Source organism: Lepidochelys kempii, chromosome 16, assembly GCF_965140265.1.
Source record: "Lepidochelys kempii isolate rLepKem1 chromosome 16, rLepKem1.hap2, whole genome shotgun sequence".
Lineage (NCBI taxonomy): Eukaryota > Metazoa > Chordata > Testudines > Cheloniidae > Lepidochelys > Lepidochelys kempii.
In genome coordinates this window covers 24,123,463-24,138,040 of record NC_133271.1, presented here as the reverse complement: position 1 = coordinate 24,138,040, position 14,578 = coordinate 24,123,463, and the positions used below count along the sequence as shown (strand labels likewise).

General features: G+C 39.7%; 1 protein-coding gene across 2 annotated transcripts; it reads left to right on the top strand.

Moving 5' to 3' along the window:
* The first annotated feature begins 85 nt into the window (after nt 1-85).
* Nucleotides 86-12,249, top strand: PSMD5 (proteasome 26S subunit, non-ATPase 5). 2 transcript variants are annotated; one of them, XM_073313745.1, is made up of 10 exons: nt 86-291; nt 1,385-1,529; nt 1,794-1,907; nt 2,459-2,587; nt 5,070-5,179; nt 5,738-5,880; nt 7,264-7,455; nt 8,315-8,424; nt 9,167-9,307; nt 9,842-12,249. In XM_073313745.1, exons 1-10 carry the CDS (start codon nt 119-121, stop codon nt 10,097-10,099), a joined length of 1,515 nt encoding a protein of 504 aa, XP_073169846.1. In that variant the 5' UTR covers nt 86-118; the 3' UTR covers nt 10,100-12,249. The 2 variants fall into 2 exon arrangements, with proteins under 2 accessions (XP_073169846.1, XP_073169847.1); XM_073313746.1 differs by lacking the exon at nt 1,794-1,907.
* The last annotated feature ends 2,329 nt before the right edge of the window (nt 12,250-14,578 follow it).

Genomic DNA, 14,578 nt, shown 5'->3' with positions numbered 1-14,578 from the left:
CGCCATTTTGTTTGCAATTGGGCGGACGCGAAAGGAGCCTCTTAGTTACGCCCAGCGTGGTTGCTCGGGGAGTTCTCGCGATACTACTAGTCCCTCCCTCCCGCGGTTGGGTCCCAAGATGGCGGCGGAGGCGCTGGAGCTCCTCGCCCGGGTCTCCCGGCTGGAGGAGCCGCTGGAGGAGCTGCGGGCCTTGCGGGTGGCGGTGCAGGCCCTGCCGCTGAGCGCCCTGCGGGAGCGGGCGCCCGACATCCGCCTCGGAAGCCTCTTCGCTCTGCTCAACGTGAACGACAGGTTCGCGGGGGCGGGGGCGGCCTGGGCGATGGGGGCACCCGGAGGAGGGGCCTGGCGTTCGGGGTGGGCGATGCGGCATCACTGAGGTACGGGGGGCACCTCAGGCTGCCTCCCTGGACCTGGGGCGCTGTGTGGTGGGTGGGGGCGGGGCGGCGCTGTGGGGCAGCGGGGGTCATGGCGGGGGGCGGGGGGGCGCCATGCGAGGTAGGGACCAGGCTGCTGTGACACATGCTGTTGCCGTGGGGGGTGTGTGTGTGTGTGTGCTCTGCTCTGCTCCTCGCTGTCGTGCAGCCTGAGGTGCTGGGTGTCCCTGTGGGATAGGGTCCCACTGCCACAGCCCTGGGATCCTGGGGCTCCCTCTGTTCATGGCTCTGTCCCTGAATCATTGTTTGGCCTGTGGCAAATCTCTTCTCTCTGCCATGGTTTCTCCATCTGTAAAATGGGGACGATACTCCATAAGGAGGTTGGGATTTGGGTTTTTTTTGGGTGGTTATTTGTAAAGCTCATGGAAGGTGCTATTTATTTACCGTGATATAAACTGCGGCAGTTATGGCTGCCAGGAAATAGAATCGGAGCAGTACAAAGTTGTTTTGCAAGTGCATAGGCCTGTAGTAGTAGTAAAATCTAGATTACGCTGCAAAATTTAGAATGGTGACAAAGCTTAGTTGGTGGCAAATAGTTTCAGAGTTGTTGCTCTTTGCCTTAAATTATTAAATTCTGTGGATGGGTAATTCTTTAGCTAATGCTGAGGTCCCCAAACTGTGGGGTGTGCCCCCCTAAGGGGGCATGGCTGAGGCCTGGGCCAGCCCCCATGGGGAGTGCCCTTTGCCGGCTCTGACTCCCAGCCCTGTGCCTGGGGCCCTGTCTGTTGGCCCCATGCCTAGGGCCCCAGTGAGGGCTCTACTCCCAGTCCTGTCCCCAGCTGTGGCCCTAGCCTTGGCCCCCTTACCCCATCCATGTCATTCCCCCCCCCCCCGAGCTGCGGTCCCGCTCCCGGGGTGTCTGTGTGCGGACAGGGGTAAGAGGGGGTGTGACTCTGAAATGTTTTGGGGACCACTGAGCTAAGGGGTGTTTTTCCTTCCCTTTCAAACAGAGAACAGGTTGCTTTATGTGTTTCTATCTTGGAGCGGTTTCTTCAGGCAGTGGATCCATTGTATGTAATTCAAAACTTCAGAGAAGAACTTCAAAAAGGACTCTTTCATCCTGATGATTCAGTTAAACTTCTTACGATAGCCCAGGTATGGATTGTAACTCCTATATTCAAATAGTAAATAGTAGGGTAGATCTTTGACCGGTCTTGGCTAGTTTTAATCTGTTACCACTTTTTTATATTACAGTTTAATTCTTTACCTCCCAGTACCAAAGTAGGACAAAAGCACCATATTGCTACTTGTATATAGATTCTAGTTAGAAATCTTACATAGACTTGCTGAAATTTTTCATGTTGAGGTTTTGCATCTGGTGGAAACAGACTAATACTATATGTTCAACTGAATTTTTAGGTTGGAAGAATAGTTGAAAATTCAGATGCTGTAAGAGAAATTCTCAATAATCCTGAATTATTAAGGCAAATCATTTATTGCATTGGTGGAGAGAAAATAGCTGTAGCTAAAGAGGTAAGTGTTGCAAACAATAAAAGCTTTTTTCTTTTTCACACTAATAGAAAGGTTCAAAGCATTTTATGTTGTATCTATAGTGTCTGAATTAGCAGCCTTGATTATTCTTGGATAATAGAGAAGTGGGGGGTTGGATAGCTCAGGAAACCTGGATCAGCCTTGGGGTAAAACTTCCAAAAGCATCTAAGTGTCTTAGGCTCTGAAGTCACTCTGTGTAAAATCTTCTAACACACCCATGTTGTTGCCATCTGGTAACTCTCGTCTGTGAAGTGAATTGATGGGGTCTCTTGTCTGATTCCTAAAGGATTTGTTCACATCACAGAAACCAGCATAACTAGCACTCTTGCCGGTCTCAGCAGAGAGACCAATAATTTTCAGTCTTCTCCCATTGATAAAGCATAGCTCTAGCTGTCTTATGTATTATTTAACCTATTGGAAAAGAACAATTCAACTGACTCTTCTGATCTTGCTTTTTCATTCTACAATTGGTTCTGCTACGGGGTGTGTGTGTATTTGTCTGTATTACCACAAACCACTGCCTTTATTTGTAGGCTATCAAATCACTGTCGAGAATAGCACAGACTCAAGATGGGCTGGAGGCTTTATTTGCAAGCAGTTTTTTGGTTGACTTGAAAAATGTCATGGCAACAAGTGATGTTGTGCGATACAGAGTATATGAGGTAAGAGCAATGTAGTTCTTGATGTTTAAGTTACAGGGCACCACGACTCTAGTACATTGTAATTCGGAATGGGGTGTTTGTGAGAGGGAACATATCTGTCATTTTTAACTGATTTGCAAACTTCGTACATTTCTGGAGGGAAGAAAGATGGGGTGAGGGTGGGAAAGGAGCACACCATAATTCTTTATGAAATTATGAATCAGTTTTCTTCTCTCCCCTCCCTCCCCAGCCAAAAAAAAAACCAAAAAAACCCCTCAAAGGCTTTTGAAATGGGGTGGGCTGAAGGTCTGAAGGATATTTATGGGCTGTTCTCTATTATATTTTGTTTTTAAATTATGGTGGATGAGGGCCCAGAGCCTAGGATGGACATTTATAGATATTACTATAAATCAAATAAAGACAGGTGCATCTCTTAAAAAAAAAAAAAAAAAACTATATGGGGAGTGCTGATGGTGAATCACTACCATGGGTTAACATGTGAAGCCCTGGTGGAAATGAGTTCGGGGGGTGGGGTGGGGGCAGGCATGTATTTAAGATGGTGAGAGCTAGACACTATGGCTGTCAAGTGACTAAAAACATTAATTGCACTGTTAAACAACAATAGAATACCATTTATTTAAATATTTTTGGATGTTTTCTACATTTTCAAATATATTGACTTCAGTTACAACACCATACAAAGTGTACAGTGCTCACTTTATTTTTGATTACAAATATTTGCACTGTAAAAAAACAAAAATAGTATTTTTCAATTCACCTAATGCAAGTACTGTTGTGCAATCTCTTTATCATGAAAGCTGAATTTACAAATGTAGAATTATGTACAAAAAATAACTGCATTCAAAAATAAAACCAGTGTAAAACTTTGGAACATACAAGTCCACTCAGTCCTACTTCAGCCAATCGCTCAGACAAACGAGTTTGGTTACAATTTGCAGGAGATAATGCTGCTCACATCTTGTTTACAATGTCACCTGAAAGTGAGAACAGGCGGTTGCATGGCACTGTTGTAGCTGGCATCACAAGATATTTATGTGCCAGATGTGCTAAAGATTCATATGTCCCTTCGTGCTTCAACCACCATTCCAGAATACATGTGTCAATGCTGATGATGGGTTCTGCTCAATATCAGTTCAAAGCAGAGTGGACCAACGCATATTCATTTTCATTGTCTGAGTCATATGCCTCCAGCAGAAGGTTGGGTGGTTTGGGTTCTGTAGTTTCCGCATTGGAGTGTTTCTCTTTAAAGACTTCTGAAGCATTCTCTACACCTCCGTCCCTCTCAGATTTTGGAAGGCACTTCAGATTCTTAAACATTGGGTCGAGTGCTGTATATATCCTTAGAAATCTCACATTGACAAAACGCAAAAGGTACCAATCTGTTGTGAAAGTGTTCTTAAAATGAACATGTCCAGCATCGTCCAAGATTGCTATAACATGAAATATATGGCAGAATGTGAGTAAAACTGAATAGGAGACATACAATTCTCCCCCCAAGGAGTTCAGTCACAAATTTAATGAACGCATTATTTTTTTCACAAGCATAATCAGCATAGAAGCATGTCCTCTGGAATAGTAGCTAAAGATTCATATGCCCCTTCATGCTTCAGCCATCTGGCACGTAAATACCTTACAGTGCTGGCTACAGAAGTTCCATGCAAACGCCTGTTCTCACTTTCAGGTGACGTAAATAAGCTGTCAGCCGTATCCCCCGTAAATGTAAACAGACTTGTTTGTCTTAGCAATTGGCTGAACAAGAAGTAGGACTCAGTGGACCTGTAGGCTCTAAAGTTTTACATTGTTTTGTTTTTGAGTGCAGTTATGTAACAAAAAATAATTTACATTTGTAAGTTACTTTCACGATAGAGAGATTGCACTACGGTACTTGTATGAGGTGAACTGAAAGATACTATTATTTTTACAGTGCAAATATTTGCAATAAAAATAATATAAAGTGAGCACTGTACACTTAGTATTTGGTGTTGTAATAGAAATCAATATATTTGAAAATGTAGAAAAACATGCAAAAATGTTTAATTTCAATTGGTATTCTATTGTTTAACAATGTGATCGCAATTTTTTTGAGTTAATTGTGTGAGTTAACTGTGATTAATCGACAGCCCTACTAGATACATTAGAGTAGGTGTATAGCTTCAGGTATGTGGGTGGCAAAGGAGCAGTCACAAAGCTTAAAATGTGTGAGGAAGAGAAAGGAATGGAGAGGCTGGCATTTTTCGCAGAGCAAAGGGAACAAAGCAGGATGCAAGAAGAAATCAAAAACATACTGCAATCTGAAAACTTATTAGTGAAATAAGCTTTTAAAGCAAGATGGGGGTTAATTAGTAATGTTTTCAGGCAAAAATTCTGTTTGAAATATGTAACATATAGGTCTGTATAACTTTATAATCATAATGTGGTATGCAAGCACTCAGTCTTACACAAATGCTTTTATACACCTGCCCTTCCTGTGCTTACTTTTTAGTTAATTGTTGAGATTTCTTCGGTGTCTGCAGATTCTTTGAATTACTGTGCGAACAGTGGACTAATATCTGAGCTAATTGAAGAACTGACTGGAGATGATGTGCTGGTCAGGTATGTTGACAGTGAGATTAAGTACAATCTGCTTTTGAAAACAAATTGTTTTCCAGACAAGGATCCATAAAAAAATATTTAAAAGGCATTGGATTACAACTGTATTCTAATTGGCGAGGGGGAAGAGGGAATCATAACTCTGTTCAAGTTTGTTTTTGTACTGCTAGACAAACACAAGAGGCTATACTGGAGAGAATTAAACACTAACAAAATATTGGTTTAACTAAATTTGAAAGTAAAGTTGATTCTGATTCAGGATTGGGGTCTCACTTTGATTAGCTTAGTTTGATCATTTAATCAGAGATGCATGCAGGGCCTCACCCCACACAAATCAGGTCAATTATTTTTAAAAATTTAGTTGGAAGAAAATTTTAAAAATTTTTTTCTTTGGGTACTATTGCAATATAAATATTAGGAGCATGTTACCTTTAAAATGATAACTTTGAAATATTAAAACATATTTTCTTTATCAATCTTTTGAGATTATCTAGATATTTAGGTTACTTTAAAAAGGATATGAAATAGGCCAGGTGAGCATTTATTCTTTATCTTCTGTAGAGCTACCAGTATAGAGATGGTGACCTCATTGGCATACACTAAGCATGGACGTCAATATCTTGCGCAGCAAGGAATCATTGATAAAATTTCCAATATAATCATTGGGGCAGATTCTGATCCTTTCTCAGGCTTCTATTTGCCAGGTGATGTTATGCATTGATTGTTTCCAGTATTGGGTAATGTTGTCCACCTCTAATGAACTGTTAAACTAAGGGCTTTGAGCTTTTTGTCCTGAGAGGAAATGTGTATTTTTGAAAGTAAGAATGTTATAAATGTATATGTACCTGAAATGTTTATGAATGGTCTAAAACATGATTGCCTTCTTTACATAAGGTCACTGGGAAAAGATAAAAGTTACAGGGTCGCTGTCAGGTATAGTAGGCACACAGTTGAAGCATTGCTGTTGTCTTGCTAAACAAGATATTAAAAGGACCCCAACAACTTGAAACCTAGTCAGTTTAAAAAATGTAAATTCAAAGAAGTTTGAGGTACTCTACTGCCCAGATATGTCTGAAAAACCACAAAAACTAGATTATATTTTTACTATTTTTTAAAATGTAAGTTTCCCCTCTGTTGCTGTATGAAACGCCTGCACAAGCGGGAGAAACTCTGCATCTTATAAAACTTTAGTGTACAGTCAAACACCCCTACCCCCAAACAAACACAAACCCTACCCATACGTTTTCTCTAATATTTCAGTTATAGTAATCTGAAGTGTTACTTGCAGTAAAAGGTCTTTTAAAAAATCTTCTGGTAGAAATCATTTTGTTTCTCTTAAAGTTGGGATATACTTTTTAATAGAAATGTTCTCCTGAACTTATTGAGAGTGAAATATTTTTGTGATTTTTTTTTTTTGAGAATCAGAAAATGAGACTGACTAGTCCTGTTTTCATTGTCCAAGGTGATTGAAATGTAAGGAAACATCATAAAGAGTGGAGAATATGAATGAACTGCATGCTGCTTGAATATTAAGCAATTGCAACTTTGATCTGAAATTCAGGATCAAACCACCTATAAGTGTTTAACTTTTATGTGGAACTTGGTGGTGCTTGGGTCAGCCCATTTATTAGTAGACAGATGTCTATTTCACACACGCAAGGAAGCTGTGCTGTTACAGCTTCAGCAGAGAGGTGATGGATTAAGTGCGTGATGGAAAATGAACTCTCTTACTTCTAGAGCAAAGTTGAAGTATATTGTTGGGGCATGTCTAGGCTGGGATAAGAGGGTTAAAAAAACACCACTTAATCTCTTATCCATGTCTAGATGTCCATTAAGCATGTAGGAGTAGCTTGCACTGCCTCTGCTTGTGCTATACACATTTGTTTTAAAAATACTGGCTTTATCTAGTGGTGTCCTTTCACAGTGATATCACTTTTTTACAGCTGAACAATTTTATCTTCAACACACTTTAATTATGCCATTCGGGTAAAAGTCTTTTGGTATCTTTTCCTGGTTATTGACTTGAAATTATGCCACTGAAGTTATTTTTCCTTTCTGTTGAATGTTTCTTGCTTTCCTTTTGGTAGGATTTGTGAAATTTTTTGGAAATCTGGCTATTGTAGACAGCCCACAGCAGATCTGTGAACAATATCCCGTCTTTATGGAAAAAGTATTTGGAATGGCTGAAGGCCATGACCCAACCATGATTGGAGTGGCTGTGGACACGCTTGCAATCCTGGGATCAAATGTGGAAGGAAAACAGGTTTTACAGAAAGCTGGTTTGCATCAAGTTTTTTCTCTTATATTCTAATAGACAAAGGGGAGCTTACTGAGGGTTTTTCACACTCAGGAGTGGGGAAAGGGACCTTTAAAATATATTTACTTACCAAAGATTTCTATTTGTTTTAATAACTGCAAAGAACCAGGATAATTTCTATGCACAGTCTCTCTTTAACTTTGGTAGGGTGTGGAAGAATAGGGGAAGAGGAAAATACTACTGGCTCTGAAGAGGAGCCTAATATATATATGGCATTACTAGCTGTGATCAAACCATGTTCATGAAACACATGGCAGTGTCAGAGCTGCAGCTTGGGCTGTCAGCTAGAATTCCTCATATTGCAGTGGGCAGCATAATGCAAGTCCACAACAGCACTGTAATTTTAGGAGATGTTCATCTTTCTTCCATGACATGCTTTCTTAAAAAGGACGAGGAAAATAGAGCCATGTAATATACATCTTTTGCCTACAGACATAGATGAATATGTTTTTGTGTGTTTCCTAGTAACATCACTTTGTTTTTGAAGATTATAGGACTTCTTTTAGTACAAGATGAAATAGCTGACCAAAATGGCCCAGAGGATTCGAAATGCGATACAGAACTTTTTTCACTACCAGTTCAAATCTAACCCAGTTTGATGAATATCCATACCAACAGATGGCAGCTATATGTATTGTCAGTATGGTATATCTAGAACTGCTTTTGCTCAGGCTGTGCATCCCAGCGCTCTTCTCTAGCATTTAATTCAGTCTACTGTAATATTAATAACTTGACATAGTACAGAAGTTACTGGAGATTTTATTAGTATGTTGCGAATGTGCATGACAAATGAACATTTCTTAATGTTTTTATTTTCAAAGGGAGTAGATTTGAACATCTGTTAAATAGAATAGGGCACCAAGCAAAGAATCCCCCAGCAGAGCTAAGACTTCGATGTTTGGATGCCATATCATCTCTTCTTTACTTGCCAGTAAGTTGTTTGAAATGTAGAGAAATGATACTATTGCGTGTTTTTGTAGAGGCTAAGGCAAGGTTTCTTAATGGTTTACTGTTTTTGTAATGAACTCTTCAAACTTATTTTTTTAAAAATACTGTATTTGCTAGTGAAGAAGAGTAATGTGGTTTTAATTCATGTAAGTGAAGTGTGTGTGCTTAGCAGATATATGATAACATTTCTGTTAAATAATAGCTGTTTTCAGTGTTCAGAATGAAAAGTTCTGTGAAATTGTCACTTTGCTCAGAATAGGACAACTTTACAGTGAAAAGGAAAGTGCATGTAGTGTAATGCTTGTGGCTTAAAGGGACATTATAAAACTACTTGAAGACCAGAATGTACTAATTAGGTTGTGTAACCCACCCCTTTTAACCTAAATAGAAATGGTTTCAGGATTTGTTTTCATTTGAGTGAAGCATCCTCATTTAAATTTCCCCTGCAGCCTTGTGAATTCCAGCAGCAGTAGTCAAACTCCTAAGAATCCGTTAGAAAATTCTACCCTCCAAACTGAGTGAAATACAAAAAGTGAACTGCATAAGTGGGGGAAAAATAAATTTTGATACTTAAAATTCATGGTTTAAACTGTTGTTGGCTAGGTGGCTTAGTTTTAAATTGATTTTTTCCTTTAATTTTCCTGACTCTCGAACGAATATTAAAAATGCAAAAAGTATTCATCACAATGTTTCTGGCCTCTTTCATACTTTCTCTCCACGTGTAGCCAGACCAGCAAACAGAAGACCTACTAGGAATGACTGAATCCTGGTTTGCTGCATTATCTAGCCAGCCATTGGAACTCTTCAGGAGTATTAGTACTCAGCCATTCCCTGATCTCCACTGTGGGGCTTTACGAGTGTTTACTGTAAGTTTCCTTTTTTTTAATGAGTCCAGAAGTTGTAAATTCCTTTCCTAGTGATAGCATCAGGTTATGTGTGTAAATACTATCTTTGTAGACTGACTTCTGTATACAAATCTATAGTGAGAGAGATTTCAGCTTGTCTTCAGTGTCCAACACTCCTATATCAGACCGAAACCCAAATAGCATCCAAAGTGGGCACCAAACAAGTCTGGTCTGCACTTTATATCCTCTTGTAAACTAAAAAATGAATTAAGTTTTAGCCTCTCCTCATTGTTTGGTGCCACAAAAGTGATGATCCATAATTCACTTACAATCTAAAGGGGAAAAATAACTCTAGAATCTGTGTCTAGTATTAAAATACTACTGCTTGATTGGACATCCACAACATCTTATTCTAGTCTCCATCCTCCGGTTGCCCAGACTGCATATCCGATTTCAGCTGTATTCTTATCCCTGATGATAGCTTAACAATCAGCGTATTGTATTAGCATATTAAAAAAATCCAAACCTGATTATTTTTCTTTTCCTGATGTTTAGGCTATTGCAAACCAACCATGGGCACAGAAACTGATGCTTGACAGTCCAGGATTTGTGGAATATATTGTAGACAGATCTGTGGAACCTGACAAAGCTTCAAAGGATGCCAAATATGAACTGGTTAAGGCCCTTGTAAATTCCAAAACAATAGCTGAAATATTTGGAAACCAATACTACTTAAGGCTGAGGGCATATCTTCATGAAGGTCCTTATTATGTTAAGGCTGTTTCTGCTACTGCTGTGGAAGGGGCAGAATAATATCCACGTCATTGCATTTTTCTTTTTTAGCAATCCAGTGTTATTGGAGCAGTGGTTGGTCCAAAATGGCTCCAGTTTAGGGGCTCTAACCTCATGAAAGAAACTTTAGAAAGCACTTGACTCAGTTGTTTTAATCTGAAAATAACTAGGAGTCAGGAGAGTAATTCTCAAACAACCACAGGGCACAGCATATCTTACTTTAAAGAATCATAGTGTACCTAAATCCGCTTCCTGTACATTTATTATATTATTTTGAAATAGCATTGTCTAATTGACTTGTATAAGCAGTTTAACAGCTGATACGCATTTTGTTTTGCAGAAATTTTTGGTCTTTATTTAAGTTGAGTGTTTGTTTGCTTGGTGATCCCATCGTGTTTTCTCACTGAATCACACTTGAAAAAAGCAGTTTCATAACATCAAATGCTACAGTAGCTTTTTCTTTAGGACATGGCACCTGAATGGAAAGTGTGTTTTTAATTAACTGATCATGGCTATCTGTGGTCTAGTTTATTACAATTACACTAGCTACTTTCAGGGGCTTTCATGCCTACAGGAGATGGTGCAAAAAGAATTTTGTTTTTTTTCCAGTTTGGTTTGCTGGATGTAAGTCTTGTATAAACAGATAGTTCTGAATGTTCTTTACATCTTATGTGGAAGGTGAACATGAAAAATCTTAAATTTATAAAGATACTGTCTGATAAAGTGAGTGTTAAACCAAATTGGAAGCTGGTTTTTTTTTTTTTAAATTTTAAGTTATTTTTAAATTATATCCGAACTTCGTTAATGTTAGTTAGAATAAAAGTGATAAGAGCATAAAACCTTATGTTTAAGGACATAAATTTAGCCATGGAGGAAGTAACTCATGGCTATAGCCCAGGGATTGGCAACCTTTGGCTTGTGGCCCGCCAGGGAAATCTGATAGCGGGCCGGGATGGTTTGTTTACCTGCAGCGTCCGCAGGTTTGGCTGATCACAGCTCCCACTGGCCGTGGTTCGCCGTGCCAGGCTAATGAGGGCTGCAGGAAGTGGTGGCCAGCCTGCAGTGGCCTGGCACGGTGAACCGTGGCCAGTGAGAGCTGTGATCGGCCTAACCTGCAGACGCTGCAGGTGAACAAACCATCCTGGCCCGCCAGCGGATTTCTCTGGCAGGCCGCGTGCCAAAGGTTGCCGATCTCTGCTATATAGCCTATTATAATTTGGTATACCACATAGGTTTTACACATTCTCTGAAGAACAGTTTGACTACTATGGAGGACAGGATTCCAGACTAGATGGGCCGTGTAATGTATTTTGGTCCACAGATCAAGACTATTATATATTTTTTTTTCCTTCTGTCTTATTTTAGACCATGAATTACGTACTATTTTAGTTCCAAGGATGAAAAATAAAATCTGTGGAATACTCGAAAAATGTATTAAATGAAAATTAAGGTAATCACAGGAAGTAGTAAGAAGAATATCCAGTTGGATATCCATACAGAAGTAGCTTGCTCATTTCCCTGTCCCCCAAACCAGGGCAAATGAATAGGATGCCTTGGTTGCACTGCAGCCACCCCTCTGGCTGAGCCAGGGAGAAATGGCGTTGGGGTGCAGAGGAAACAACATCCAGCTGTCTGCTGCCAGATGATTGCTGTGGTGCAGGACCTTTTAATGGTGAGGCTAGGTGCAAGAGGACTTAGAAAAGCTAGAGTGTTAGGGGGAGGAGAGGAAAGGTAATGAGTAATATACTATTTAAATGCAGAATAACTTTTTATGTAACATGTCTGTCACTTATTCTTAGGAACTGGAATTTTAAAAGAGATTCTTTCATTCAAGATTATGCAAATAGTGGCGTATAAATCCTATGCTTGTAGGTGCCCAATAAACACCTTAGATATCATTGCCTCTGCACAGACTATTGGCTAATATTAGCTATGTTTCACTTTTTACGTGGGAGTGGTTAATGACTGTTTTCCATTGGCACAGTGAAGGCACCAAAAATGCCAGAAATCCTGCATGTGGAAAAAATTTAAAATATTAAAAATTGTTGAAAAGAATGTAAATATACCTTCCACTTGGGCTGGCTAGTTTAACTTTATTATGTTAAGTGGTTTTTGTATGCTGGTAGCTATCTGGACAGTGTACTGACATTTCAGTAAACTTTTCTACAATTCACGAGTCTCTTCCTTTATGTGATAAGTGTGAGCACGTGCAGTTGTCACTTATGAAAACTACTGTGTATACCAGTGTTTGGGAACATTGGCTGCATATGCTACATTTGTCTAATACAATCTTTTACAATGCCACAGAGATGTTTTCATGTTTGTGTATTATACACCTTTTTTTTAGGTGAGCTTAACTGAAAGCTACCGCTCACTTTAATTCTGAGCAAAAAGTATATATTTTTTTTCTCCCTTCTGACAAATGCAGAGACTGATCCTTCAGTGAGTTACCACTAGCTACTCAAGCACTGTTCTGTACTCCTTCCTCAAAGCCATGTGGCTTGCATGCTGTTGATAGCCTATAATTTGCACAGATGAGAAATAAAATAACTATTTTTTCTCCTCAGGTGTTAAAGTAGTAGGTGGCAGGTACATAAAGAGAAAAAAAGACCAATGATGCAATCAGAATTCAGGAAAATGACTTGGCAAAATCTCAGAGGTTAAGAGCTTGTCTGCATAGCAACACTCAAAGTTAAACTGAACTAACTAAGGTGTGAATTTAAAATGGATTAGTTAAACTGCATAAGGCCCCACTGTAGAATTAAAATGGCCTTAATTCAGTTTAGTTAGTTCACTTCAAAGTGAAATAAACTAAACTGAATTCAGGTCATTTTAATTCTGACGTTTGTCCATAAAGGGGCTTAATTTTCTGCCATGTCCCCATGTAAATGAGCCCTAAGTAAAGCACAAACTCCCACAGCCTTCTTCTTTCAAATGCTCCAAAGTGAACTTCTGACAGTCCTGCTAGCCAGAGCAACTGCATTGAATTAATAGCTGAGGACTCAATGTGTTCTTTCACACACTCTTTACCTGCTTATTATTAGAACTGTTCAGAAACTGTGTGTGTCTGAAAGGAGAGGGGTCCCCTTTCACCATTGAAAATATCAATGAAAAAAGAATCCATAGAAAACTTTGACTTAATTAAAAAAACAAAAGTTTTTGGCCCAAAGCAGATTTGCATTGAAAAGTGTTTTGACAACGACCCAATTTTCTGTCAAAAAGCAGTTTCAGTGGAATTTTTTTCACCAACTTATCATATAAGACCAATGTAACAAAACTGGCAATTTTAAGTCCAAGATCTGAGTGCAGCTCTTCCCTTAGCTTCACAACTTTTATCCTGCTGCTCTTTGGTCATCGCTAGGACCCTACCAAATTCATGGTCCATTTTGGTCAATTTCATGGTCATAAGATTTTTAAAATAACAAATTTCATGATTTCAGCTATTTAAATCAGAAATTTTGCGGTGTTGTAATTGTAGGGGTCCTGACCCAAAAAGGAGTTGTGAGGGGTCACAAGGTTATTGTAGGGGAAGTTGCGGGACTGCTACCCTTACTTCTGAACTGCTGCTGGCGGCGACACTGACTTCAGGGCTGGGCAGCTGGAGAGCGGCAGATGCTGGCCAAGAGCCCAGGTCTGAAGACAGCGCCACTGCCAGCAGCAGTGCAGAAGTAAAGGTAGCTGGTCTCCCCTGTGAAATCTGTAGAGTACAGGGTAAAAGCACACAAGACCAGATTTCACAGGGGTTCGGGGGAGGGGGAGAGACCAGATTTCATGGTCCATGAATCATCGTTTTACTAGGCTCTTTTGCCACAAATTCCCCAGCTGCTTTGCTTTAAGCATTCTGTTGCTTAGAGCTGCTCTGAGCAAAGTTAGATGACAGCCCCTTAAATGCTTCCTGGAGCTTGTCTACCCTAGCGTTCCCACCAGTAGAGCTGAAAGAGGGAGAGGTATTTTACCAAAAATTTCCCACCATAGCAAACTATTTATGTCTGCAACAGTCTTTGACAAGTTCTTTATCTCGCCTCCTTAAATAAAATCTGAACTCGCTGCTTTCTCATCCTCAATAATCCCCATGCTATCTCATCTGATTTGTTCTCCAGTGTCTTGTTTTATCTAGGCAGAGACCTTCATAATCTGATTCTAAAGTACTGTTTAAACTTAATGGTTTATCTACTTTTTAAAAAACTGATCTGCTTGGATGCCCAGTTTGGCAAAGGTGTAGCTGTCGCAGAGATTCATCTACAAATGATGCATGGGCTAGGATGTGGGAAGATTGTTTTTTCTGTCCATCATAATTCTTGAAATCTGACATTGAGTCTTCTCTGCTAACCAATGGACTATGTATCATTTGCAGTGGTCTTAGATTACGTGGGGCTGGCACAGTTATGAGTTAATTACACTGACTTTCTTTTATGGAAGTGGTGTTACATAAAGTTAAAATCCTTAGTGCCATTTCAATGTTTCTGGTCTTGAATATGATAAGAGCAAAAGTTCAGTGTG

What these genes read in the sequence shown, in the direction of transcription:
- PSMD5 (XM_073313745.1), top strand. Translation starts at nt 119, where the DNA reads ATGGCGGCGGAGGCGCTGGAGCTCCTCGCCCGGGTCTCCCGGCTGGAG. An exon ending in TGCGATACAGAGTATATGAG is followed by an intron (nt 2,588 to 5,069) that starts GTAAGAGCAATG and finishes CTTACTTTTTAG; the next exon opens with TTAATTGTTGAGATTTCTTC. An exon ending in CTCAGGCTTCTATTTGCCAG is followed by an intron (nt 5,881 to 7,263) that starts GTGATGTTATGC and finishes TCCTTTTGGTAG; the next exon opens with GATTTGTGAAATTTTTTGGA.